This window comes from Oxyura jamaicensis, chromosome 3 (genome assembly GCF_011077185.1).
Source record: "Oxyura jamaicensis isolate SHBP4307 breed ruddy duck chromosome 3, BPBGC_Ojam_1.0, whole genome shotgun sequence".
In the NCBI taxonomy this organism is placed as follows: domain Eukaryota; kingdom Metazoa; phylum Chordata; class Aves; order Anseriformes; family Anatidae; genus Oxyura; species Oxyura jamaicensis.
Window position 1 is genome coordinate 60,745,425 of NC_048895.1, and position 27,586 is coordinate 60,773,010.

At 36.0% G+C, this 27,586-nt stretch overlaps 1 protein-coding gene across 2 annotated transcripts in view; it reads right to left on the reverse strand.

The window, feature by feature from the left end:
* Positions 1–775: 775 nt before the first annotated feature.
* Positions 776–27,586, reverse strand: part of ENPP3 (ectonucleotide pyrophosphatase/phosphodiesterase 3) — a 44,806-nt gene continuing 17,995 nt past the window's right edge. For both annotated transcript variants that reach the window (XM_035322596.1, XM_035322595.1), the window contains exons 9-25: positions 26,789–26,898; positions 25,833–25,898; positions 24,640–24,712; positions 22,545–22,653; positions 22,274–22,402; positions 21,316–21,347; positions 18,332–18,459; positions 16,502–16,568; positions 14,834–14,921; positions 13,452–13,618; positions 13,287–13,338; positions 12,391–12,545; positions 7,781–7,916; positions 6,741–6,818; positions 4,748–4,880; positions 3,058–3,214; positions 776–1,431 (exon numbers count right to left, since the gene is read on the reverse strand). In XM_035322596.1, coding sequence (XP_035178487.1) covers positions 1,258–1,431; positions 3,058–3,214; positions 4,748–4,880; positions 6,741–6,818; positions 7,781–7,916; positions 12,391–12,545; positions 13,287–13,338; positions 13,452–13,618; positions 14,834–14,921; positions 16,502–16,568; positions 18,332–18,459; positions 21,316–21,347; positions 22,274–22,402; positions 22,545–22,653; positions 24,640–24,712; positions 25,833–25,898; positions 26,789–26,898 — 1,854 coding nt within the window. In that variant the 3' untranslated portion in view covers positions 776–1,257. The remainder of the gene's footprint in view (positions 1,432–3,057; positions 3,215–4,747; positions 4,881–6,740; positions 6,819–7,780; positions 7,917–12,390; positions 12,546–13,286; positions 13,339–13,451; positions 13,619–14,833; positions 14,922–16,501; positions 16,569–18,331; positions 18,460–21,315; positions 21,348–22,273; positions 22,403–22,544; positions 22,654–24,639; positions 24,713–25,832; positions 25,899–26,788; positions 26,899–27,586) is intronic.

A 27,586-nucleotide genomic window follows, 5' to 3' on the forward strand; every position in this document is an offset into this window, starting at 1 on the left:
CCATGTGTGATACCTTGGTCCCACATCTTGATGTATGATAAATATTGCTAAACTATGCTTGGAGTATACGTGAATAAACAGCTCACCTAAGATGTGGAAAAGTAATTTTTTTCTACAAGTTTTTAAGACTTCCTTTTAAAGAGACATATCTTTGTCAGTCTACAATTAATTAAAAATTGAAACATTCCAAGATATTTCTTCAAAATTCCCCACTGTGCATACAAACAAGAAAAATGGTCAATTGTCTGCTGTTACTCATACCTGTATTTAATAGCACTTTTAGTGGAGAAAATCAGCTCAAGACTCAATTAACACATAGCATTTCTGTAATAGCAGAATTGGTGAATTTCCACTGCCTTGTCCTACTGACCTGCTCACAGCAGTAATTTGTATACAGCACAGTTTGAGAGATTTTTTGTGTATAAAGTCACTATGGAAGGGAACACTGACCATTTTTTGCATGTTACCACTAATTTCATCCTCTAATCTCAGGCCTAACTATTTAAAAATAAACACAAATATTTTGGTATTGCCAGACATCTGTGAATCATTGCAAATACAGGTAAATAACCTGACAAAATCCTTCTGGCCAGAGTGTTTCTTTTACCTCTTCTTGTTCAGAATGCCTGAAGATTTCTGAGGGGTACAGATTACCCACTGACTCTAACTTCACTTCAGTTGTTACTAGCAATAATGAATTAACTCAAGTGGAAAAGACCGTGGATGGTCATAGAAGACAATTCCACTAAATACAGACTCTATGTGAGTCTGAATGTTTTTTAAGTACATAGTAGTTTCCGTGTGAATTGGATGAGAAAGAAGAATTCAGAACATTCCAGGGCATATGCGTATTAGATAACCTTAACCTCACTGATAAACACAAGGGGAAAAGCACACGCACTCCTCTCAAACAGTTTCACTTTCCAGCCCCATTCCAGAAAGTTTCTATGCAGCTTACAGTTCTGGGTTCTCTACTATGAAACATGTTCCTATTACAGGTGTTGTTTGTTTGCTCTTCCCCAAACCATTTGCATTGAAATATTCCCTATTTAGAAAACTTGGCTTAGCAATGACAATTTAAGTAAATTAAGGTAATTTTTATTCGGTTCATACAAAACAGTTGACCGAAGAACAGGAATCTGACAACAAAAGTAGTTATGTGTTGTACATAGGAGCTGTACCCATGTTTCCTGCATAACTTAGCAAGGAAATCACTTTGATTTTCTTTCTTCCACATACCACTTTTCAAATGCAAAGTCAGTTAATTTCAGTCTCAAATGTTGGCAAATAAGTCTTTAGCTGTAAGATCTCAGAGACAGATTCCTGTCTTTCCTGGTAAAAGTCAAGCCCAGTTAGCAGCTCCACATCACGAACACGTGCCGAATGAGCCTGAACTCTTTCTTCAACCCATTCAGAAGGCAACCTATTTTCCTGCCAAAACAAACAAGAACCATGTTCAAACACTGGTCATTGTCTGACACAACCACCACACAAGAGAGTTCCTTTTATGGCATTAAAGGCCTTCAGTTTGTAAAAGGTTTTTTTTGTTGTTGTTGTTGTTGTTTTTTTTCAAGGTTTTCCTAGGCATCTTTGCAGCCTAGGAAAAGAGATCTTCTACAGATCTCACTTACACAGAGGCAAAGGGATGTCCCCTCTCACCACTTCCAAAGTAACAAAGAAGCAAAATCATGCTGAAATGGCAAATAAGGCTTTTAACTACAAAGTACATGTGAGTCTTAATTTAAACAACCAAGTCAGGATAGTTTTAGTTACTGTACAAATTAACTACAGTACTCAGGCTAGCCAAAAAACAGGTATATGAGAACCTGAACAAAGTCTTTACAGCAGCTTAGCCTTGATTGTTGGACAGCAATAACAACTGCTAGATAGACAAGGAAAAAATGGAAATATAAGCTCTAGTCAATGCAATATAAGCACAATCAAATATGCTGAATTATTTACCTGCAAACTTTTTTTTTTGCAAACAGATGATAATTTGCTTTTTTGTTACCAATATCTTCTTCTGACATAATTGTTCACTGAATTTATGTTACCACAATACACAACGAAAAATATGGAGTGCGACGATATTGAGGGTTTTTTTTTGCTAAACTTTAGAAACAACAGATAATTTGCTAGAGTATAAAGGCTAATTCATAAAGATTATTTATTTTGTGCACTTATTCAACTCTGAGATAACAACAACACAAAAGTGGAGATACCCAAATTCTTTCTAAGCAATAAGTTCAATTTTTTCTTTCTAAGCAATAAGTTCAAGTTTTCTAAGCAATATGAGTTCAAAATCACTACCTAAACAAACACAATTGCATTGCTTTGAAAGCTAGTTCAAGTCTGTACAGCTATACTTCTGTGTGGGAAGACTAACACAGACACTAAGCTAAGGAACCTTCTGCATCCCAGGGCTTATGATATATTTCAATAATTGGTTCAGCAATACAAGTTATACACCACTAATTTATTTTCATTGTTTGCTACAAAATGTGAGATTTGCACTCTAAGTGGAAAGCATGTCTTCTTTAATTGAAATATGTATTTCTGATTGTTAACTGAATTTCAGCTGCAGAATGATCCATCTAAATGCTTGCTGTCTAATTTCTGACAAACATGGAACAAAGGACTGAAGGAAATCCTCTGTCTACACTGAAGGGAGTAACATTCCAAGATCTCTGATATCTCCAGAGTAAGTTTATCCTGCAGCCTTCCATACAGATATTTCATCAAACTTGTTTGTTCTGCTGTTCTCAGCACTTCTCACTCACCTGTCAGGTGACAGTATTTCCAAGTCCTCTTAACAAACCCTCATTTATTCTTTTCGCTTGCTTCCAATCAGCTGGTTTGTTTCCTGCTGTTTCTCCTGGAGCTTCTTGCTTGCCTAGTCTTCATTATCTCTCAACTCATGCTCAGCTACTGGGAATGAATTTACCTAAATACTGGTCTAAATATCTTAGACATCTAATGACTCTCCAGATAAGTGTTTCACACTGGGAATAAGTTCACAAAGGTTATTTGCACATGGAAACATAAAACTATACTTACAGCACAGCTTTCAGTGTTGTCAGGTTGATGAGGAATGATAAAAGACAGAACATCCAAAGAGCCTGTACAGTTCAGGGGAGTATAGGATTTGTTCTTGCAGCTAGTCAGAACCGCAAAGTAATGGGTTGGGATAGGGATTTGTGTGTTGTTTACATGCCTATAAAACAAACATTAGTTAAGGGATTTATTTAGATATCACCTGTAAAAACCATTGATACCACTAGTATTTTATAGAATTCATCTCAGTACAGATCCTTCACTGTTATGTGACTTCTACTTTTCTTATGATTGAAATAAACACCTTGGGGGATTCATAGTCTCAGTATCTGTTTCTTGAATAGCCAAACATGCATGGACTAGTCCTTTTGATACAAGCAGTCCCACTGAAATTATAGGATTGCTTATGTGCTCAGCCCTCTACTTTGTCAAACTCAGAGACCTCTACACCTGGATGGGGCATGATAGAGCATCATATGTGCATTTCATTACATTAAGAATTTCAACCACATGTAAACAAGCAGAAGAAGAGAGAAAAGAAGATCAGCATATGATTCTTGTCAACGAGAAATGCCAGAATGATGAATTGTGGCTATATGCCATCAGTTTAGGATACCTAATTCAAAATGTCTTTTCCACCATTTACTGGTTATTCTGTTACGCAAGACCGCTTCTGTGTATAAACTTATGAGGAGCTTCCCAAATTTGCTGTACTTCTTCAAAATTTAACCAAACACCACCAGTGAAATCATTGTTCTGCTTACTATGACTGAATAACATGCTGAATGGAACATGCTTGTTCAAAACTGTAGACAAAATTATGTGGTTGACTGCGCATTACGGCATTCTGCTTGGAAGGAAGTTCCAGTCTCTCCTCCCTTCCACCCTCCTACTTTGTGGCAGGGTTGATTTTCCCATTCTCAAACCATTTTTGACAGATGTGGTATTAAGTCTAGCCTTGAATAAAACATCTCCAAAGACAGATTCAGCAGTGCAGATTTCCAAGCATTTTTCTACTACGTAAGTGTCCTTACTGTCAAAAGGTATTTTCCCTATATTTGGAACAACCCAAGTTGTTTGCATATTCTGTTTTGGGTTATTTTGTCTGTTTGTTTGGTTTGGTTTTTGTTCTTTTCCCTTCTACTTTCACTACTCCCTAGTAATACTTGGTCTGATCTTCTATGTTTCTCTTTTACGGAATTCTGTTTTATTAAAGCCAAAAGTACCCGGATACATGAATGCATTGAACATGCAAAACAGGTCTTTGCTAAAACACAGTTTGAGAAAACAGGAAGAAACAACAAATAGCTGAGTAGGCACAAACATAAAAGCAAGAAAACTGCACTTAAGCACATCCTCCATATATATAGACGTCATATATTCTTGCAGTATTTCCACTACAGAGGACAAAAAGTCTAAGCATAAACTTAGGAAGTAAATTACTGGTCTGTATCTGTGCATATGTACATAGTTACACATGTAACTGCAAAGCCTTTTTCTCTTTACTGGAACTTCAATTGTACCTGCTTACAAGAGAATTTGCCACTGTATGAGCAACAGTGGTTGTATCATTAGAAGGGGAAGATTCAGTTCTTCTTGAAACTTGTTTTTTCATTCTCCATGCAAAAAAGGCTTGTTTGGGGACAGTGGGAAATAGTCCAGAGTTTAACCTTTGACTTTTCTGTGTACTTACTGTGTAATTTCATTAAGAGTGTCAAAATGGCCATCATAATTGTAATCAAACACTGGTCCACTGATAACATTTACTCCATTCCTTTCTCTAGCATACTTTTGAAGAAGCACATTATGGAAATAGTTCCATATATCTGCAATCAAAAAAAAAAAAAATACAAGCAGATTTAACTTTAAATTGGGGTTATTTCTACACTAAAGAAAAAGAACACCTTGCCTTTTTTTTTGTTGCTGTTACAGATAGATAAGAAAAAAAAATAAAAATCCATACTAAACTGCCTGTAAAATCAACTCTTGACACACAATTTGGATTTCATCAGAAAGTACAGGCTGTCACTCACCATTCAAAGGGTAATGGTAAATGCTATTACACCTCTTGCAAGCTCCGTTGCACTACTGGAGATAATGCATTCATTATCAATTTGAAAACAAAGGTACAATTATAAAGCTGAAAGGCCATTTATTTCTGGCCTATCTGCTAGCACCCAGAACTGTGCCAATCAGTAGAATCCAAGATAATGGCTTTGAGAAAGGAATATTTACCACGTGAGAGTTAGCCTAACTCTACAGAACTCATGTCAAATATCACTAGGCAATTTGTCTTATTTCACATAAGTTATTTGAGCAAATATAATTTGCAAGTTACAATCTAGTAAGACTATTTGAATATTTACAGTTATGAAGGAAAAAAAAAAAAAAGGAAACATGGGTTCAGAGGGCTGGGAGGTACCCCCTGTAGATTTATTCTTGTTTATGGTCTATAGTAACTTCTTGTAAGTTTAAATCTCTTGTACAGTTTTCCTTGGAGCACTGGATTTTCCATAACGTCTTTGATTTACTTGGAAGATTAAAGCCGCTTAGGTTTTCTGGATCTCTATTTTTTATATGATGTGTGAATGAATAAATGATGTCTGAATGCATTAGAAAAGTAGTTACATCATAGAATCATAGAATGATTTGGATTGGAAGGGACCTCTAAGGCCATCTAGTTCCAACCCCCCTGCCATAGGCAGGGACACCTTCCACTAGACCAGGTTGCTCAAAGACCCATCCAAACTGGCCCTGAACACTTCCAAGGATGGAAGACTTGTTCTAATACTTCCATGTTCTTCTTGTGCTGGGTGCCCCAGAGCTGAATGCAGTGCTCCAGGTGGGGTCTCACAAGAGCAGAGCAGAGAGGCAGAATCATCTCCCTTGACCTGCTGACCACACTGCTTTTGATGCAGTCCAGGACACAGTTGGCTTTCTGGGCTGCAGGCGCACATTGCCAGCTCATGTCAAGCTTCTCATCCACCTCCACCTCCTTGCCCTTCTCCTCAGGGCTGCTCTCAATCCATTCTCTACCCAGCATGTATTTGTGCTTGGGATTGCCCTGGCTTCAGCCCAGAACATTACTTTTACTTCAGTAATTTCTTTTTCTATTTTTTGTCTATGAGAATGAGCATAAACCTAAAAGTAAAACAGTACAATAGGCATTTGTATAAATTCTAGTCAATGATTATAAACAAATGCAAGTCAAGTTGGTTGGAAAGGGTTAATGTAGCTTACTGTACTTGTATAATAGAAATATCTGCCTGAAAGACATATTCTACATTATCTTGTTTGAGGTTCTGTTTGATGAAACATCAGGTATCAGGACACTGTTTGCAAACTTTGTCCTGTCTTCCCTTGAGACCTTGCAAAAGAAAAGAAAATGTGCCATTTTCCTTCATCTCGAGCCTTCCATGGGGATATCGTTCTACAAGTTCCGTAGCTAGTATTTCATGTTATGTACACCTAAGCAGAGGACTATACACACTAAAAAAGTTAGTTCGTGTAAGTGTATTTTAAAATTTCATACATCTATTTTTAAAAAGATTTAACTATATTTGCATGAGATCTGGATATACTGAAGGCCATGACTTAATGCTTTTAAGTCCTTGTCATAGCTATATCAAATCCACAATGTTAATTACAGAAAATTAATCAAAAATAATCAAAATCTTGGATCCTACCTCTGAAAGCTTCATACATGGGAACAATATTGCTGGTGAGTAAGGCATCGTACTGTTCAAGAACAGATGAACTGAAGTCTATATAAAAGAACAAAGTATATATTAATGAAATGCTATACAAAGACCTATTTGATACACGTGTCACTATAAATTTCAGGTACATGTAATTAAGTCACTTTACATTTCTTAACATTGAAATATTCTTCTACTCCACAGAAGTCAGAACACAACACATGAAGCCATATACAAAGACACAGTTATGTCTGAATTATATTGGGCTATATAGAAAGTTTCTGTCATAATTATGTCAAATACCAATGACAGTTTGTTTTGTTTTGTTTTATTTTCCCCATGTAATATCTCAGAGAATAATTTTAATTTATTTGTTCACGGAGTAGAATGGAAAGGAACTATTAGAGTATAAAGTCACTGTATTTATCACCTATTGTAATTTCCAGGCTATTCCGCTTTCATGAGATGTGTTTTCTTTTGATTTCATCTCTCCATGAAGCAAATTCCCCAGAAAGAAAGTATCTTCCAAAATACATTAAATTGTGTGGTACCTTTGTGATATGATTAAAAAGGCTCCGTGTCTATCTGATTTCTATCCATTTGTAACTGAAACTGCTATTTGAGCATCAGTGTATGATCCACCTCCAAAACTAATTATCTCCAAATTTGTTTCTACAACCTGTTCAATACAGTCATTACCAAATTTGTCAATAGAAAATGAATATTCATACAGAGGAATAGGGGGAGCTCTTCACTCAAATCCTTTTACATCTTTCCGACAAGTTTTCATCACATTCAAGTTACTCCATTTTCCAAAGAAAAATGTAAATGTTCTAAGCTGAAAATATTTAGATACAAGTAGCAGTTGTCCGGTTTTTGGTCAGCCTACAAACACTGGAAACCTTTTTCTGCCCAGCATGCTGATCCAAAGAAGTTTGTTTTGGTGTTTGGGTATATGTTTAAACATAAACCCACATCCAGCTGATTAAGACTTTCTATGCTCCAGCTATAAAAAGAATCATGCTCACTGGGAGGATAGAGGAAACCATATGTCAAGTTCAGCCCTTCTGGGTAGTCGGAACAATTTTGGCTATGAGCAACAGGGATTCTAACATCAGCCCGCAGACAGTCTGAAACAGTGGGAGGAAGAGTAGATGTGCTTTCCTGTGAAAAGGGAAAAAAAAAAAAAAAAGTATTACACCCACGACTGTGGCTAACATAATGCTCTGTATGTTTTTAACTTTCTAGAATGGTCTTCATTGAATTTTGTCCTGTTTTCATAATGAATCAGGCCAATGCAAGTAATGGATGCAGATGCTCTCTGCCAAGTGTTTTTCCTCTACTTCTGTTTGCAGGTAATTCAGTGAAATCCTTATGCGGCATAAGGATTAAAACTGTTTTAGCAAAAACAAGGTTATACCTTAGGCAAAAACAGGTGACAACTTTGGCTCATTCATCCCTTTTACAAATTTCTGGAAACACAAACATGATTTCACATCCTCCTGCAAACCAGTTTATATATAAAGATGGCAATACCACCACACCTTAGCATCTGAGAATACTGTCTCTATAATAACAGTTTGTGCCTTTGAAGAGTGAAAGTTAAATAAATTCAGGATAAATTCAGCACATTTTACTGGCTAGCTTCACTAACTTCAACTGACTAATGTTAGCATACACACTAGGTAATACCTGACCAAAAGTTATTTTTATTAGTGTAATTGTTTCTATAGTCTTATATTTTACAATAGCATTAAATAAAACATGAAAATGTGTGCTTCTGTATTTAACTACACTTTCTTTTTTCATACTTATTTACATGTTATTTATTTTCATTTTAGTAAGAAGGGAAAACATGTAATTTTTACACCTTTACATGAAGAAGTTAAACATCTAAATTGATTTTTAGCATATTGTAGATTTTGATTGGTTTAAACCAAGCAGAAAATAAATAAATAAATAAATAAATAAATAAATAAATAAATAAATAAATAAAGAGGTGGGAAGTTCCTCTCATGCCTCTTCACACTTGATTTAATTTCCTTACTTACTTTCATGTGAATTTCTAAAGATGCTCATATCACAATCAGCTTGTATAGTAATGGACAATACATAATACAGCATGCAATGAACTATAAAGTACAAAAGGCTGTTTTTGCCATCTGAGAAGATAAACTGCCATTGTTAAGCAAATGTAAATCCCAAGACAAAACTGACACCCAATGCACTTCCATAATTTGTCTTTTCTGGTGTTGAAATCAGCCAGGCAGGGTTAATAGATAAGGTTCACTCTGAAGAAACCACCATTTAAAACTTAATTATTAAGCTGTGATATTGAATAACAGCTTTGATTTCTCAAAGCTCCCTGAAAGAAAATATGAATCAAAGTAACAAGTGTCAGAGTAAACATGACAAGGACTGTCCTGAACAGAACTTCATTTTAACTCTCACTAAATATAGGGGTCGCACCTATGTTATCCAAATACAGCAATGAATCTACTTTCAGACCTATATCATGATGCTGGGTTTTCAAGACTGTTCATGCTTTCTCCAGCCTGAAGCCATGAGAATATCCCCCAACTCTTCCCTTATTATCTTACGTTACTTGAAGCTATCTATACAATATGAGCTGTAATACAGGTGCCAAGGCAGGAAGACAGTGGTTTAGAGCTGTCTCATGTGTGTACTACATCATACATCCTGTATTTTCTGAAACACTCTCATACATTCAGGAGATGAAAGCTGCTCATGGCTGTTTACATTGGGCAACACAGGAGAAAATTCAACTGAAGAAATGAGAATTCATAATGAACATCATATGAACTCTCAAAATATTGAAAAAGCAACCACTCAAATATTTCAGCTTGCTTTTTCAAAGATCTACAAGTCAGGTGATAAACAATATCAAAAGCTGTCAAGAGAAGAGAATGGCTACCTATGTCACCTTTTAGTACAATGAGATCAACAGTTAGTGAAACCCAAGATTGCAAGCCTTATTTCTGATGCTCTATAAACTAATATACTCACTCTACCACCTCTCTTCATTCCTCTTCTTCAAAAGAGAGAAATTAGCTCTTTTTAAATAGGTGGTCTTTCAATAACAGAGAGATTCTCAAAGAAGCTGTTGAAAGGGCTGATTTATTAAGAAATGAGGTCTTGACACTGATAACCACCTTCTCAAAACTTCAGAATCAGGCCAGGTTTACCTGTTTGGCTCCTTGTCTTTAAGTTCAAAGAACCATAATGCCTCGTGAAGAACGCAGTTACAACTGTAAAAAATAGCTTTGCCTACCACACCATGCATTACCTTTTCTGATGCACATTTTTGTCTTTTGACTAATTTGTAATTAACATTGAGAAGAATGAGACATGCATTACATGACAGACTTGAGCATCTGCTGTGGTCTGACATGTCAGCTTCAGCCACTTCCAGGAATCTTTTTTCAGTAATCAAGAAGAAAAAATGCCAAACCACACAAAACAAAACTTCCATTATCCCAGTGCACTGAGCTGTAGTTCCAAAACCTAGTGACTTAGACATGTATCACCGCAGTTTTCATCATAAAATAGATTAGATTATTATATATTTTAATACATTTTTATAGTAAACTTAAAAATTCTTACATGTAATTTTCTTTAACCTCAAAAAATGCTCCAGATTCCTACATAGAAAACCTCTTGAAAGCTCAGAATGGCAAATAAAACTGCAGTTCCACTGTAAAAAGTGAATTCACAAATTATTATATACAGCAAAGATGCTGCATTCCGTAGGTGTCTGTGGACAGGTGGAGGGGCTATCTTTCTGCAGGAAAAATTTGCCTTCTTCCCTAGCACATAAGTAGCCTAGCCTCAAAAATATCAATATCCTTCAATTCCTTCAATCTTTTTTTTTTTTTTTGACTGAGAATACTAAGCAACCTCAAGTCTGACATCATTTATTTAAGATCTGTAACTATGTATTATTGATGATATCAAGTGCAAGTGTGAAGTGTGCTGGCTTCATCAGCCAGCCCAGTTTCAAAACTTCTAAATCACACAAAACCAGCAGAACTTCAGCCTGTACCACTTGTTTTATGGTTTAAACCCTTCTTTATAGCTATGTACCATCAAAAAATACCCCACCTTGCAAACCGTATAAATCACTGCACCGGTTTTATCCACAACATAAATAAGATACATTAAAATAATGTAGAAATTGCAATCTTCTGCCATTCCCATGTATTGTAGCCAAAGCTTACAGTCAAAGGTAGTAGCTGTAGCCTTCTGTCCTTCCACTGCTGTCACAACTTGCAAAGCTTTTCCTCAAGTGTTACATGTTGTAATTAAAGTAAAATTGTGACGTCAGCTTACTGTGTAAGGTATGTTAGTAACTGAGCTGACTCTTAAACTTACAACCTTTCACCATTGTGCTTCCGAGAGTATTAGAGAGAAAATTTATTCTTTCCTATTCTTTCTATAGGAAACGTACATCATCGTATTAGTCTGCTGTGAGCTGTACACTCTCATACTTCTTTCTAATCATTCACCGCTTCCCACAATGTTGCATAAATCACTACCAGAAACTTCCACATATATGTATTTGTGTTGACTTAGATGTTACACTGGGCAAGAACTTGTTTTACAACTGAGAATTTGGTTTTCAACAAAAGAAAATGGCTGAAAAGTAACTTGATTTTCTGAGCTTTTTGCTGCTGTTGTTGAAATATTAAAAAGATCTCAGTTCTGGTGGGATTTTGTAATTCAGCAAATTCAGAAAAAAAAATCTGCCCACAATTAACTGGTTTTCACTATGGTAATGCACTTTCATACCAGGCTACAAGAGCAGATCATCAAAAACAATGACGTAAAAATAATCTTTGTTGAAACTGACAATTTTTCACTAGGTTTTAAGCCTTGTTAGGGTTGGATTTATGATCTTTGACCCAGATTATGAACAATTAGTATAAAGCATAGAGTAAAACTTTCTGCAATTCAAACATTCTAGCAGCATATATTTGTTTAAAATAATTTCCCCATATGTGTACAGGTAAAATAAGAAATCATGTAGATATCATTAACACAGTTCTCTTCAGAGAGAAAAATAAAAGTTTAAGTGTAAAAGTATTTTCCTTGTGGCAACTTAGAAGAAGGGTCTAATTATACAGTGGATTAAGCTCATGAATGTCCATTAGCTTACAGACCCTGGGAACTCAGATTTTTCTAGGGTTGCATACCCTTGCACTCTCAGAGTTTCATTCAGATTAATGATATTTCATAAATTATATAATGTAATAGAGAACAAATAAGCAAAACACATAGAATCATGCATTAGTACAAATTGTCCTGCAGAGTTCTATAAAGGTTTGCTAATAGGACAAAGACTATGATAATCATTGAAAAACTTAAAAGTTTCTGTTTTGGAAATCACAGACCACTTTTGCTCAGGAATCTTTTGTGTCCCTAACATACGGCCATTCCCACTTATTTAAACATAGCTTTAGATACTTAAAATTTGACAGATATCATAGATGCTTTTTCCTTTTCAGTAATAAAGGCCTCGGTCACATAATATCCTTAACCAGAATTCCTAATGAATGAACAACATTTTCAGTCCAGTGTATTAGACATTTAAGAATGATACAAATGTTTGATAACGTACAGGCTTATTCACAGTGTATGCACTCCACAGTGGCATCCAGATATCATGGCTGTATCCACTCACATACTGATAATGGGGAAGGAGGCAATAAATGCTGTTCTTCTGAAGAACTTTGGGTCTCCCATATGGCAAATGGTATGAGGTTGCACTCTTTACTATAATTTAAGAAAAAATGATAGATTCATTCTTCTATAACATTTCTGATGACACAAATGTTTAAGCCAGCAGAGAAAAAACACAAAGCAAAATGTAAATTAAAGCATTAACAAACACAGACGGAACTGACAAGAAACACAAGCATGTATTTCTTTAAGCTCTTAGCTTCTAAGTGAAATAAAGAAATGTAGAAAATAGTTTTAATTTTGTTTAACGTAGAGGGGTCAATACGATATGACATCAGACATGCAATTTCTCATTTCTTTGCAATTTCATATGAATATAAATCTTTTGAATTCATCTTGCCAATGGAAAGAGAGCTATTAGGCTAACAAACATTGAAATGCTTTGTAAAATTTCCAGAAACCTCACAGAAAGACATGGTAGTATGAGAATTTTTCATCAAAGACAAACATATGTTTGCAAGGTGGCAAAGAACAACTACGTCCCATACTTCAGAAGTACTAAGGCTTTCTACTGAAAACTGCGTGTTTTTTCTCAAGATTTTAATGGGATTCAGATCTAGTTCTTGTGCATAAATGTCACTACAAAAGTATCAATTAGTATCTTTTAAAGAAATGCAAAGAAACAAGAGAAAAAAATTATGCTTCTGACTTGGCTCTACTACTTCACTTCAAATTGCAATTAACGTTGCAAAAATACCCACTCAAACCAATAACTTAAAATATAAAACAGACAGATTTAAAAATATTTCTGTCCTTTTCATTTTTTCTACTTACTTTCATCTGTGGTGAGATTTAACCTCTTGTTTATTATTGAAGAATCTGTGATCTGTAAAATATCAGAGCATCCTTCAGAATGAATCAAGTATTTAGAAAAATCAAAGAAAAGAGGACACACTTGAAAAAGATTATTGAAAGATTCCAAAAGTTCCTACTTACATTATTGCATGTGCATCCCAATTTATCTGCAGGAGTCAGACTGGAAACTGGACATGATAAAGGAGATGACTCCTCTTTTGCATATGAAGGACTGTAAAACGGTTTTTTTAACAGGTGGTTTAAGCTGCCGTGCGTTCCGTTGTTTGGTGCTGGTGTAATATGTAGCAGATCTGTTGGAAATTTTAAATCATTTTTTAAAGTTATTTTTAGACTGGAATATCATTTTAAATAGACTCTCTTTCCACTGCTATACCTTTTCTGTGCATTTTTTTTTCTAAATGTAGAACAAACAGCTTATTCAATTATTTAAACTATTAAGTTAACTATCATCATCTTGCAATTTTCCAGGTACAAAGGTTCACTGATATCTTCTTCCACTATATCAAGATTTGGTAATCTATGTACTTGAGTACTGTTCATGCAGTTTTATACATTGCCATAACATTCCTGAGATTAAATGATTTTATGCAGAGTACAAACTTGTTTGCAAGTCACAAAATCACAGAGCCGTTGAGGCTGGAAGGGACCTCTGAAGATCATCGGGTCCAACCCCCCTGCCAACAGGATCACCCCGAGCACATTGCACAGGATGGCATCCAGGCGGGTTTTGAATATCTCCAGGGAAGAAGACTCCACAACCTCTCTGGGCAACCTGTGCCAGTGCTCTGTCAGCCTCATAGTAAAGAAGTGCCCTCTCATATTCAGATAGAACTTATTGTGCTTCCCACTGCCTCTCATCCTGTCTCTGGGCACAGCTGAAAAGGGTCTGGTTCCATCCTCTTGAGACCCTCCCTTCAGATATTTATGCACATTGATGGGATCTCCCCTCAGTCTTCTCTTTTCCAGGCTTAACAGACCCAGTTCTCTCAGTCTGTCTTCATACAATAGCTGTTCCAGACCCCTAATCATCTTAGTAGCTCTCCTCTGGACTCACTCCAGTAAGCATACTAGTTTATTGCATTTTTGTGTGATCCTTTAATCCATATTTTCTGAGGAACATACTTCCTAATTGCTTACTGTCATGACTGCAGTGGTTCATCTGAAGCTATGAGCAAGAGTTGTAACTCTAAAAGGTTCTTATCCCCAAATGATTGCACAGACACCACTGCAACAGCAAGCCCACATGGCAGGAGCAATTGTCCGTGGTTCTTTAGTGGACTTCTTTTGCAGTCAGAAACAGCCTCCAAAGCAGAATAATTTCTGGCAGTTAGTCTTTCAGCACCATACCAGAAGGCAAAACAGCTTGGCTTCTATATTGTATGTGAAAAAGCTAGCTTCTGAATGAATTCAGCAAACTTTTTGTTACTCCTCTTTTTCTCTCACAACACCAGTATTTGAAAGCACTGCTGGTTTATCATCTTAAGTACTAGATTGTTTCTACTCACCACACATAAGGTTGTAAACTTCAATGTTTTCAAAAGCATCCACTTCTGTTTTTTCTTTAAAACTTGGGCCATATCCTAGGAATATAGCCTAGATTTGAAAAAAAAAAAAAAAAAAAGCTATTTGAAGGAACTCAAATTAAAAAAAAAAAAAAAAAAAAAAAGTTGTATTTTATGCAGATGGAGACACTGGACCAAAATAGTCTTTTCACAGTCATAAGTTACAATACAGGATTGCTCTGATTTGAAACAGGTAAATTTTGCCCATTACATATAATTTTAAGAAAAAATATTTTATCTTTTTTAATATTTTGATGTATACTTATGAAAATTATTGCTTGCTGTGTTTCAAATTCACACATTTTTATATTTTCATTGCAAAAGTTGGTAACAACAATACTACTTCAATAAACACTGAGTTTCGGCACTCACAGATCCTATTTAAATTATAATACTGAGCCAAAAATATAAGGTTTGGTTTTGTATTTTTTAATTTTGCATTCTCAAAAATCTTTGGATAGCTTAGGAGCCTATTGCTGTGGCTACAGCCAGCAGTAGGGAGCTGGGGAGACCCATCTCAAACTTTGCTGAGATCTAAGTCAGTAACACCAACAGTACAATTTAGTACTGGACATCCCTTTCTGGGATCTGTAATCATTTTAACAGAACACTGATACTTCTTACAGTCCCACATCAGTTTCTACTACTTCATAAGCCTTCTGAGCTCTCTGCCATGAGATCCAGGAAACATGACTAAACAGGACAATGATCTGTTCTAAAATAATATTCTTATGTTCTCACAATAGAAAAGGAATTTTTAATATATTTTATAAAGACAATATTAAGACATATTACTACTTTATAAAGAAATATTTTTTTAATCAGTCGTTGTGCCACCAGCATAAGATTATCTATGATTAATGTCTCTACGTCAAGCAATTTTTTTTTAATTTTATTTTTCCAACACAAACATTGAGTGCCATTCTGATCAGTGTATTGACATGTGGTTTTAATACAGTTGTGAAGACCTGGAAGAATCTCATTATTAGGCACAGGATATGGGACTATTAGAGGTATGCTTGACCTTACTTAAAGGTTCACATCACAGAAAGTACATGAATAATATGTATCCTCTCGAGCTCAAAAGATCAAGACCTCTAAATAGACCTGTTACAGGACATGAAAGAGACAAAATTTCAATACAGGCCATATTAATATACAGGTTGTATTAATGACCTTTTTGCCCTGATGACATGCCTAAGGCTTGTAAGACAAGCAGAGGAAATGAGATTTAGCTTATTTGAGCACACAGGCCTTCAGATTTTCATCTGGATTCCCAGACCTTATGGAGATTTTTCAGTCATTGCTTCAGTAGAAAAGGAAAGAGCTTAGTGTTCCACTTCTGAACACAGTATGCTTGATTTACTGGTTCCATGGAGTTAAGGTGAGCCATGACAAGTTTTACTACAGGATCCCAAAGAAGCTGGACTTGTACACACTGATGAAAGGCAATACCCATATGTGAACCCCATACATGTTCACAGTTTACATCTCTGGATGGCAGGTAAGAAAAAGCACACTGCAACAACTATTATATATTCTCCTGGTTCATCTAGCACATTCTGAGTTTCTTCATGAGAAGATGCAAGACTTGAATAGAAATCATCTTACCTCCATACTTTTAAATTCATTGTCATAGCCATGGTTACCTCCATCACAAAACGTGTAACTGTTGTCCCTAAGGAGAAACCATCATACACTGTGAATTAAAATGGCACAAACAGAGACAGCTGGTAAGAGTCATCCTGAATCACTGCACTCTGGACAACATCCTCAGAACTGACTCTGACATAATATTGTACTGCTTTTTGCTCATCCTATGTCCATGCTTATGAAGAACTCTCCATCTTATAACATAGTTTGCTATGGACAGAAACAAAATGTATTCTAGGTAACTATGGAGTGTACAGTGAATCAATGTTTTCAAAATAAATTGAATAAATGCCTGATTTTGAACTGAGGCCTTTACTCAGCAAGAACTTTCACAACAGTGTAATCTGCTTAGGAAGAATTTTTCAGTTATATTCTGTCGTATCAGCAACTTAATATAAAAGTCATAATGGGAAATCTTATCTGTTATCTTCTGCGGAACAACATGAATAAAACTGCAAGGGATTTTGCCTTACAAGAGAGGGCAATCCCATCATATATCTTAAAAGGGTGAAGGAGAGATGTGTATGTGTGAGGGGGTTATAGAATTATTAACATGCCAGAATAGTCTGACTTATGGTGACTAACGCTTGTATTAATTTAATTTGCTGAGATACCCGGAAAGATAAAGACATAGTCATCTTATATTTATTCAACACATACTTGTCAGACCTATGTATCCTGTTTTCAGAGGCACAAGAACAATTAAGCACAGCTAAAAATAAAAGGTGAATGTGATATTTTTCACTGGGCATTTCTTTTTAGGTCCAAGACAACTATTTGGTTGCACTAAAATAAACAATCAAGTCATGTACTGATCAGATATTTACTAGTATTTGAATAGCCTTGAAATTCCAAGTCAGGTCATAGTTTTGCTATTGTAGCCCTGTATCTAAGAAATACAGTATTGCTACTAATGCCACCAACTTACTGTTTTTTTTATATAGATAGCAATAAAAATTGGTTATTCTGTGTAGAATGAGATATTTACAGCTCTGAGGTAATGATGTAGTGTGGACAAAAACTGACCTGGTACAGTAGCAGAGGGCCTTGAAAAGGAGAGACACAGAGCATGGCACAGAAGACTACAGACATGAGATGACAACAGACTTGCCCAAGCTGGCCTCCAGAGACCCCAAGGCTAGAAACAACTCACCAGTGGTTTGGTGAGTTATTAAAGAAATGTAGATCTGGAAACTAATATAGCCATATTTAGAAGTAAAAAAGAGAACAGGAACAAGTATTTAACACATGTAAAGTACACCATAAACAGTAGAATGAGATGTAGTGTTGACTTGCAGACCAGTGAAGAATAATGAAGTTACAGAAGTGTGTTAGCATACATATAAAAATGACCTCAGTAGGATCACAGAGTGAAAAAAAAAGAAACATAAGCATCATATTCCTACTGACGAAGGATTCATAATGCTAATTACTGGCCATATCCACAAGCACAGAAGACTGAAGTCATAAGGGCCCAGAAGAACAGTGACAGGATGACCTTAACACCAGGGAAAGGTGTTAGGACTGATTTGTGTAACACTTTTAACTGCATTATTTTTTAGACTGTTTTTATAGTTTTTTTTTTTTTTTTTTTTCTGTAAAAATTTGTTCTGGAGTACTAGACTTCTTTGACTACACTGTTAAGATTTCAGTCATACCAAAATACATTCTTGGCATACATTATTCATTTTTACACGTGAAAGAAATAAATGTAACACTGCAAGTCTTACAAAACAAGAAAGGAGGTATCAATGAATTAAATGAAAACAGTCACAAACATGATGTTACCTTACAGCCAGCCACTGTCGATCCACCAAAAGATGAACTTTGTCAATACGAATGTTGTTAGCATAATGGAACCGTTTTGGCAGGTTAGGTGTCAGATAAGGCTTGAAGTGCTGAGGGGATCTTTTGCACTGCATGACAGAAAAGGGCCCAGTCATGAGTTTTGTGCAGTATCAGAAATAAATCCATCACTGAGTATTATCACAAATAGTGACAGGTATGTAAGCACAAATCATATTGTTCAAAGATTCTTCTCCAATAACCCTGTATTTCTCATTTTCAGCCCAAGAGGCAATGGAATAAAAAGTGACTATTTTGGAATTGTTTGAAAATATACTGCTATAATACATGTAGTAAGCATACCAATACTGTGGTAAAAGCACTGCTAAGGCTGAAAGACATTTCGTAGTAATGTTTACTCTATACATCCTTACTAATGTCCCTGGCATCTCATATGTAAGTTCACAAACTACAAGAGAAAGTTCCTAGGTAGTTCATGATTTTCTGCCATCTTCTATTACTTTGCCATTCAATAAACAACAAAGAAAACCAAATATTCATAACACAGTACAGTCTAGAGTTTTAGTTGCAAAATTGAACATGTAAATGTCTAGTGCTCAGCTGTTAGCTACAGACCTTAGCTTTAACGTCTGCATTTACTGTGTTAATATAACTGCTGTGTTAACAGGCATACCATGAAGGAGTTTGCCATCAAGAGCCTAATGACAACCAATGCAACATGCTGTGAAGATTTAACTGCATATGGTCACCAGGAGCCACTCCACCAGCCAGCAGCCATCACAGCAATGTCTCAGAGGTGTTGATCCCGTTCAGGAATCTGGGATAACACAGAACAGCTAAAATGCTGAGGGAACTGCTGCTAGAAAGCAGGTTAAGCCAGAGAAGAGGACCTGTTTTATCACACAGGTAGCACACAAGCTGTAGCATGCTTGGAGTCTGATCTGACATCTTCACCTTTGAGCCCTAGAATTCTATACTATGCACAGAATGACATTCATGTATGAAATGAGAGTAAAATGTCCCTGGATAGTCATCTAAGAAGCACAGTGAAAAACAAGTAAGGATTCAGTGGGTTTGCTAGCTCAGGAGAGGAGATCATTCAGCAGAAGATACTCTAATAAAAGGGAAAAAATAGAGGAAATCTACCTAATTTATATACAATCCACAATTTCCTTCTCTGCCCCAAACCCTTCTTCTAACAACCTGAAAGAGACAAAACACAGGATGTAACTATCTATGAATAGACAGTAGGAAAGGAAGTCTCCTCAATCCAGATTTCCTACAAGACAGAAATGTTGCATCTCACCTTGTAAATATTACCAGTAGCAGTTTCAACTAGAGTAGAGAACATACAGAATCTGCTATTGCCTTCACACTAATGCTCTTTGGTATGACAGGCTCCACATCATACAATGGGGTAGAAGTTGTAACACTGAAAATGCTCCTTCATCTATTCCCAGTCCCTGATATTCTACTCCCATGTCTGCTTTGGATGCTGGAACTAAGGACATGTTCTTAGGTATTCAGAATCAATAAGAATTCAAACAGGAATTTCACCGCTGTCTGGACTTTGGGTGGCTGTCAAAAGCTACGTGTTGTATGGCACAGATGAGTTATTCAGGAGGTTACAGGAAGACCTCCAGTGGTGGTTTATTGGAAATACACTAAGCTGAGATAGCCTAGTATTTTTCCAGGCTGAGTAAATACTTGGCTCTAGAAGGATAAGAACATCTGTCCACTGCTTGGACTAGGACTAGTCACAAAATAGGAAACAAATTACCATTGAAGGAAAGAAAGGAAAATTATGGCAATACAGAGAGAGTGAGCAGTTTATATCTTTAATTCACTGTGAATCATAAATTTAAAGAAATACAAAAATCAAGCTTCCTACAAGGATGCTAGTTTGAACACCACATGTATAACAAGTTAATGTATAACTTGATTAAAACAAACACACACACCAAAAAAAAAAAAAAAAAAAAAGTGAATTATCTATCTTCAAGACTGTAAAGAAAAATATGCAGTGTTCCACCTTATCGCCTTTCAGTAAGAGAAACAGTCTTGGTCTTCCTACGTTTTGCACTCCATCCAGCACTCATTGTTTGCATCCTTCAGCACTCAACTGCCACAGAGTACACCTAGAAGGAGCAATGGTCTACACAGCAGACACACGCAAGCTTAGACCTGCTCTCAAGTGCTACATCCATAAAGTATGGCAGAACTATCACTATGGAGACAAGTGGTAGTGCAGCATACCTAAAAGTCCTGCAAGTACTCAAGTAATATGCCATAAAAGATCCTGAAAGAGCCATACTGCCTCATGCCAAAGGTCCATCTTGCCTAGTACTCTGTTTCCAATAGTAGCCAGAATCAGATACTAAAGTATAAAAGAAGCATATACAAACAAGTCAAGTATTAAATTAATAATCTTTCTTGTACCTGCTCAGCTTCTTCTAGGCTTACTTATACATGATGTTTAACAGCCCTTACAGGCCTGTCCTTCTTCAAGTCATCTAAAATCTTCCCTTCCTATTTATATAGTAAGCCCCTACAAAACCCTGTGGCAATGTACTTACAATGTCAAAATCTGTTGCATGGAAAAGTTGCTTTAACCTAGCCTGGGTGCAGCCCTTGTGATACAGAGCTAATAAGATGTCTATTATTTAAAGCACCACTGTGTTGTATTCTGTTCTATAAGGTAAGATATACCTTACTTTCTCCATCTGAAGTCAGCTATTTCTTCCATTTCAAAGTGAAGCTCGGAAAACTTCTTTGCTTTGAACAGAAATACAGCACAGCAATCATTTGTGTACTATTTTTGAACAACTTCTAGAACTACCTCCTGTGGTATACTACAATACGCTATTTAAACCACCACTGTAATCTCAGTTTTTCACAAACTATGCTTTTTGATCTGATTCCTATTAGGAGGAACTATGAGGAAAAATATTAAAATATTTACTCACTGTGAGGTTTTTAACAATTCCTTCTGAGTCAACTGTTAAAAAGAAAAGATCAATCAGCACACATTAAAACAGTTGAAGGTCCAAAGCCTTGTGAGAAAAATTTCTAAATACTTTTTCCCTGTAAAATTGAATTTCTTTGTTAGCTTGTGAAGATTATGGTAACCATAACCTTCCATGGATAGTTGGAATGTTACGTTTCCAAGAATAACTGCCTGTATACATGATAGCCTGTGACAATACCTGGTACTTTGGGTACATCAAGAAAGACTGTTGAAAAGCTATGGTAATGACTGCCTACACCTAAAGCTGATAAATCATGAAAACCAAATTTTCTTCTCCCTCCGAACCCCTGTTTGAAATAGAACCTTCTTTACATTGAATTGGACCTGGACCGCTTGTCTAGTATTCCTATTCCAGCAGCAATGACAAAGAATCCAGGCTGTCTTAGCACTTTCACCTTCCATGTTTTAGAAGAGTAACTTCAGTCTTTTGACATTAGCTTTCTAAAATACAAACCAGAGCATTTTACAGAAGAAAAGTTCTTTCAGAAAGAGTAAGACCATTAGACGAAATAAGTCAACAATTATACAGAAAATAAAGCACATAATAAACATCATTATCTGCTCCTCTGTACTCCTCAGTATACTTTGTTACTCTGTTCCTGACTGACTCAGTCTGTTACTTAAGCCAAGCAAAGTCTGCTTCAGGTTGTATAAATGCTGTGTCTATAAATATAAATACAATTAGAAAAGATAAAAGAAAGTACAATAGAATTCCAGCTTTTCATTAAAATCTGCAATAATTATGCCTTTTAGAATACTTTATGAATTCTCTAGACTCACTAAATAGAGCACTTCCATGGTTTACCTCTCTCCTTTCTTCTCCCTGATACAGAAAGTTTTGTTTATTTATTTCCTGATAGAGTGCTTGTGCAATCCCAGGATTGATCCACACTTACAAGTATAGTAGTCCTGAGGAACATTGCTTGCTCGAATGCGAGCTGCAGGCCCAGCATATATGTAGAAATCAACCTGTTTGAAGTAATCAGTCATGTATTCTAATTGGCTGCAGTAGGTCATATCCATCCCTAGAGAACAATACAGAAACAGTTATATTTTGAGATGCCATAAATATAAAATTGATTAAAACTAGTAAGCACACATATTACAAGAGAAAGAAAGCAATGACTCAGTGAAGTTTACGCTGAAAAACAAAATTATATACGTTACCATGATCAGCTAAAACAATGAGGTTTACACAATTGTGCAGGTTTCTCTGTTTAAGTCCCTCCATTAGCATTCCTAGTGCTTGATCTGCTAGCTGTAAGGCTTTGATTACCTGTGAGAGAAACAAGGTTCATTAGAACTTTCCTTTGTTGATGATTTCAAGTTATCACTTAATCAAGTTATCACTTAAATCAAAGTCTGAAAAAGCAAGCTTTTCTGTCAGCTTTCATGCTGTTCATATTGCTTCTTTAATTCTTCTGCTTCAGTGCAATTTACCATCACCATTAGAGTATAGGTGTGCAAAATCCCAGTACTCTACCACAGAATTTGCTACACTAAGTACATTTTAAAGACTCACATTAGATTTTTTTCTATTAAATGTAACACATTCAGATAATTTTTTCCTTACCCCCAATATATAATAAATAAATAAATAGTATATATAAATAAATAGTATATAAAATATACTATTTATAATATTAAATGCAACTTTCATTGTAGCATGCAAATGTCATTGTATTAACAATAAGCAGCATTTCAAAAACATTTGCATACAATTGTTACCTATAGCATCTAAGGAAATAAGGTGCCCTTCTCCAATATAGAGTCCCTTCAAGCTTCCTACAGAAAATCACTGACCATCCGTACTGAAATTACATGGCAAGGTTTTGGTAGTGGGGGGCTGCAGGTGTTGCCTCTGTGAGAAGAATCCAGCAGCTGCCCCATGTTAGATAAGGGCCAGTTTCAGCTGGCTCCAAAGGAACCCACCGCTGCCCAGAGCCAAGCCAATAAGAGATGTCTGCATCTCTGTGAGAGCAGATTTAAGAAAGGGAAAAAACTGCTACACAACATCAGCTGGGAGAGAGGAGTGAGAACCAGCCCTGCAGCCCCCAGGCCAGTGCAGAGGAGGGCAGGAGGTGCTCCAGGCAGGCAGCAGCAGTTCCCCTGCGGGCTGTGGAGAGGCCCCTGGTGGAGCAGGCTGTCCCCCTGCAGCCCATGGGTCCCACACGGAGCAGATCTCCACGCTGCAGCCCGTGGAGGAGGCCCCGGGGGAGCAGGTGGATGTGGCCTGGAGGAGGCTGCGGCCCATGGAGAGCCCCCGCAGGAGCAGTCCCCGGGCCGGAGCTGCAGCCCGTGGAGAGGAGCCCATGCAGGAGCAGAGGGTCTGGGGGGAGCTGCCGCCCGTGGGGACCCGTGCTGGAGCAGTTTGGAGCTCCACACCACCACTGAAGTAATATGGGAGAAATCCATCACAACCCACCCTGCAGATCTTCACAGAGAATGGCTCTTCCCTAAATGGCATAGCTGATTTACTGTCTCCTTCAAAGAGCAAACAGAAAGGACAACACCTTACCGAGTCTGAGGAATTTCAGCCTTCTTGATCCCCTAGCTGCACTCACTTGACAATCTTGCATGCAAGGACAATGCACACACATACAATTATGCATACAGTAAAGGTTTTTTAAAACCCTTTGTGCACAAAGAGAAATGGAATTTGCTTTTCAATTAGGGAGCCTAAAACTATCCTAAAAAAGATCAGTTTTTCTGTTCTTGTCCACTACAAGGCCTTCTGTGGAAGACCATTTTCAAAGCTATTACACAAGACCATTCTACGAAGGAGCTGATATGGTAAGCTCTAATCTCCTTAAAGATTGAACTTTTTTCATGCATGCAGATAAAAAGGAAATATTACAAATTAACAAACACTGAAGTAGAATGAATGGAATATATAAGAGACAGTTCTGAGAACTTTCTAGGCCACATGCTTCCAAAAATCACTTGCCAATAAAATTGAAGTTTAGTCTAATTGAACTCAACTTGAAACTTGATACTGTTTGTAACATATGAACAGAAATCATTTTCTGCCAGTCTGTTTGAAAAGAGCTGTTTTTACAGCTCTTTTGGCTCACACAAATACTACTGCTGATCATAACTATGGGCTCACCCACAAGTAAGAGTCAAACTTAATGAAAACTCAGAAAACTGCCATGGTAATTTTTGATCCAGTATACTTTCCAAGTTTATAACTCAGATAAGTTTATAGTACAGCACTATTTTTAGTGATATTTAGTCTAAGAAAAGCACAAAAACTACTTACGCCAGCACTAACTGGTCCAAATGAATGTCCAGAAGAATCTGGTTCTTCAATATACAAAGTGTAGAAATCAGGCCTCAAGTTACAAATAAATAAAAAGGAAATATTATGAAAATTTGGAGACAGCATTGAAAAAAACAAAAACTCTTTTAAAACAAAATAAAAGGAAATATGAACATAATTATAAGTAATTTCCTCAAACTTTAAGAAAAAAGAAAAAAACAGTAACTGTAATCATCTACCTTCCTCTGAGTTTTGTAATTAATCAACATGGACTATTTTATTTGGAATTACATTTTAAGAAACAGTATCCGGTATCTTTAATAGTATACAGAAATCACTCTGTAAAACTTCAGGGATCTTAGAGAACACAGCAAGCTGTTCCTTGAGATACAAATGAAACTACCATCAAAATGACCTTATCCTGCTCAAGGGGTGTGGCTCTAGAAAGTGTCTCCTAACTGCAAATATGAGGACTTTGGTAACAAATCATCAAATAAAAGATTTCATTTTTTACATGTTACAAAGATCAGCATGGTAATCTATCATTCTATTTAAACAGACACACACAAAAAATATGATTCTTAATCTGTCATTATTTCATTTAAACTGCAATAGATACAAATCTATTGGGCACTTAACTGCCAAGTTACAGTCCTAGATCACTACAGGGTTCACAATCTCGTGTCATTTAGAAGATGTAAGTCTTCTACTTTGTCATTTTCTGATACATGCAAACATAGTAATACCCACACTACTACAACCCGTACTGACATCTGCTTTTCATCCTGAATTACTGCCTTCAATTATTTTCGGATATTTAACCTTTCTTGTGTAAGACCTTTCATACATAATCTTTCATCCTGCACTCAGACTAGAAACTGAATGTTTCATGATTCACCTAGGGCATATGCCAAGAAAAAAAAAAAAAAAAAAAAAAAAAAAAGCAATAAAGGAAAACTTAAACAGCAGTACATTCCATTCAGATACATATGCACCTCTTCATCTTTTGTATCTATAATCTTATGTTGAAAATTGTTAACTATACTTATACTACAAGTTCATGTTCAGCAAATTCTCATTTGAGATGGCAAGTGAGATTCCATGTTTCAGAAACACTAATAGAAAGTTCAACTGCAAAGCATTACAACCATTCTAAGCTGTATTCTTACAAACTACTAGGATATTACTGTTACCTTTCAGATTTGCTATAATCAAGCCATTTCAGTATTCCTGAAATTCTCTCTTCATATGTAACTGAACTGAAACAAACAAACAAAAAGATATGTCAACAAGCCCTTTCTGATTTGCCCTCCTAATTCCAAGGAATGTAAATACAGATAAAGAGTCCACCTAGTTACTATATTACTATATTACTCTAGTAACATAGCAAAGTCAATGACTTGTATTTCAAGAATGACATATCTTAGTAAGATACCAGTAATAAGTAATTTGTTATCAATACAGCCTTACAATTATATACTAACTTTAAAATAGCTTTGTAAATGTACAGAACCATGAGAGATTTACTGAAATGACACACACACAAAAATTAGAAATAATTTGCTAATATCAATGCCTTCCAAAAGATGAAAAATTACTTGGTCTAAAGGTCATCTTCCTTCAGTAGCTTCCCTATGCAGTATCCTTTCTTCAATTAGTTCCTGTCTTCTATAACCTCTTGCCAGTGTTTCCAAGTTAGTTAGGGCATAGGTTATCTGAAAACTTATTATCAAGTACAAGTACTTTTAAAGTGTTAGTTATGATGTGTAGATTTTATGTGTGAAAATACGGTAGCCTTTGGTATAGCTTGGAGGTAACTACTAATTATTTACAGGATACCTTCTCAGTGGGAAATTAGTGGTTTGCACTTGGCTGAAACTTTCAAAACTATCTAGGAGAGGAGAACACACAGTACCTTTTGCCTTTCTTATTGTGAATCACCTAAATGGGTTTGAAAATTTTAACTATTAATGGCAGTTCCATGGCAAGCACAGGACTATGTGATATGGCACCTCCGCTCAGACTGTTGTTTAAAAATTTAATTATTAAATTAAATTATTTAGGTGTTTAATTCCTTCAGCTGTTACATGAAAATTTGTATTTTTGGAGTAATTTAAGGGAATTTACCACAAGCCTTATAAAAACTTACTTGTTGTATATCTTGTACAAGTCCGGGTATGTACCATTAATGGGAACATCAGAGCCTGGCCAAAAGAATGTGCCTGCTTTCAAACCTTGATACATTGCTGTCAGCCACATCTATGGATAAAGATATAAACAAATTATCTGATTGCATTTACACCACTGGAGGACCTCAGATCACCAGAATCAAAATACATGATTGGATCAGAAAAATGGCCTGCAGGCATACATTTCTTTCTTCTTTCATACATCATGTTGCCTAACAAATGCATCAGATTTGAAGTTTGTTTTCTGTGTACACATTCCGAAGAAACATTGGTAGCATGGGAGTGGGTCTGCTGCAGTTCCTTGGGAATTCTCAGGAAAAAAAAAAAAAAAAAAAAAATATATAGGTATTTCCATAGCTGACAACAGGTAGTGTGACCTTTTTCCCAGTGACATACTCCGCAGAATGGATATGTTGATCCAGTGGAATTAATCATGAAGATGGAAGATATGGTTTCTAGTTATATAATTTTATTATTATAGGGTGTATTTCTCTTCATTCTAAAGAGTGCAGCTGTGGTCCCTATTGAATCCTTCAGAAAACAACAGCATCAAAATTTGTGTACTTGACTATACTATAAACACAACTACACTCACACACATATATATAAATATATATGTATGTGTGTATATAATTAAATATATATGTATGTTAAACAGATACATTAAGCATATACTACCTGTGTAAATATATTCTTTCTATTTTTGTACTACTTGGTATTTCTAGTAAACTAATAATATTAGCCATAATCACAGATAC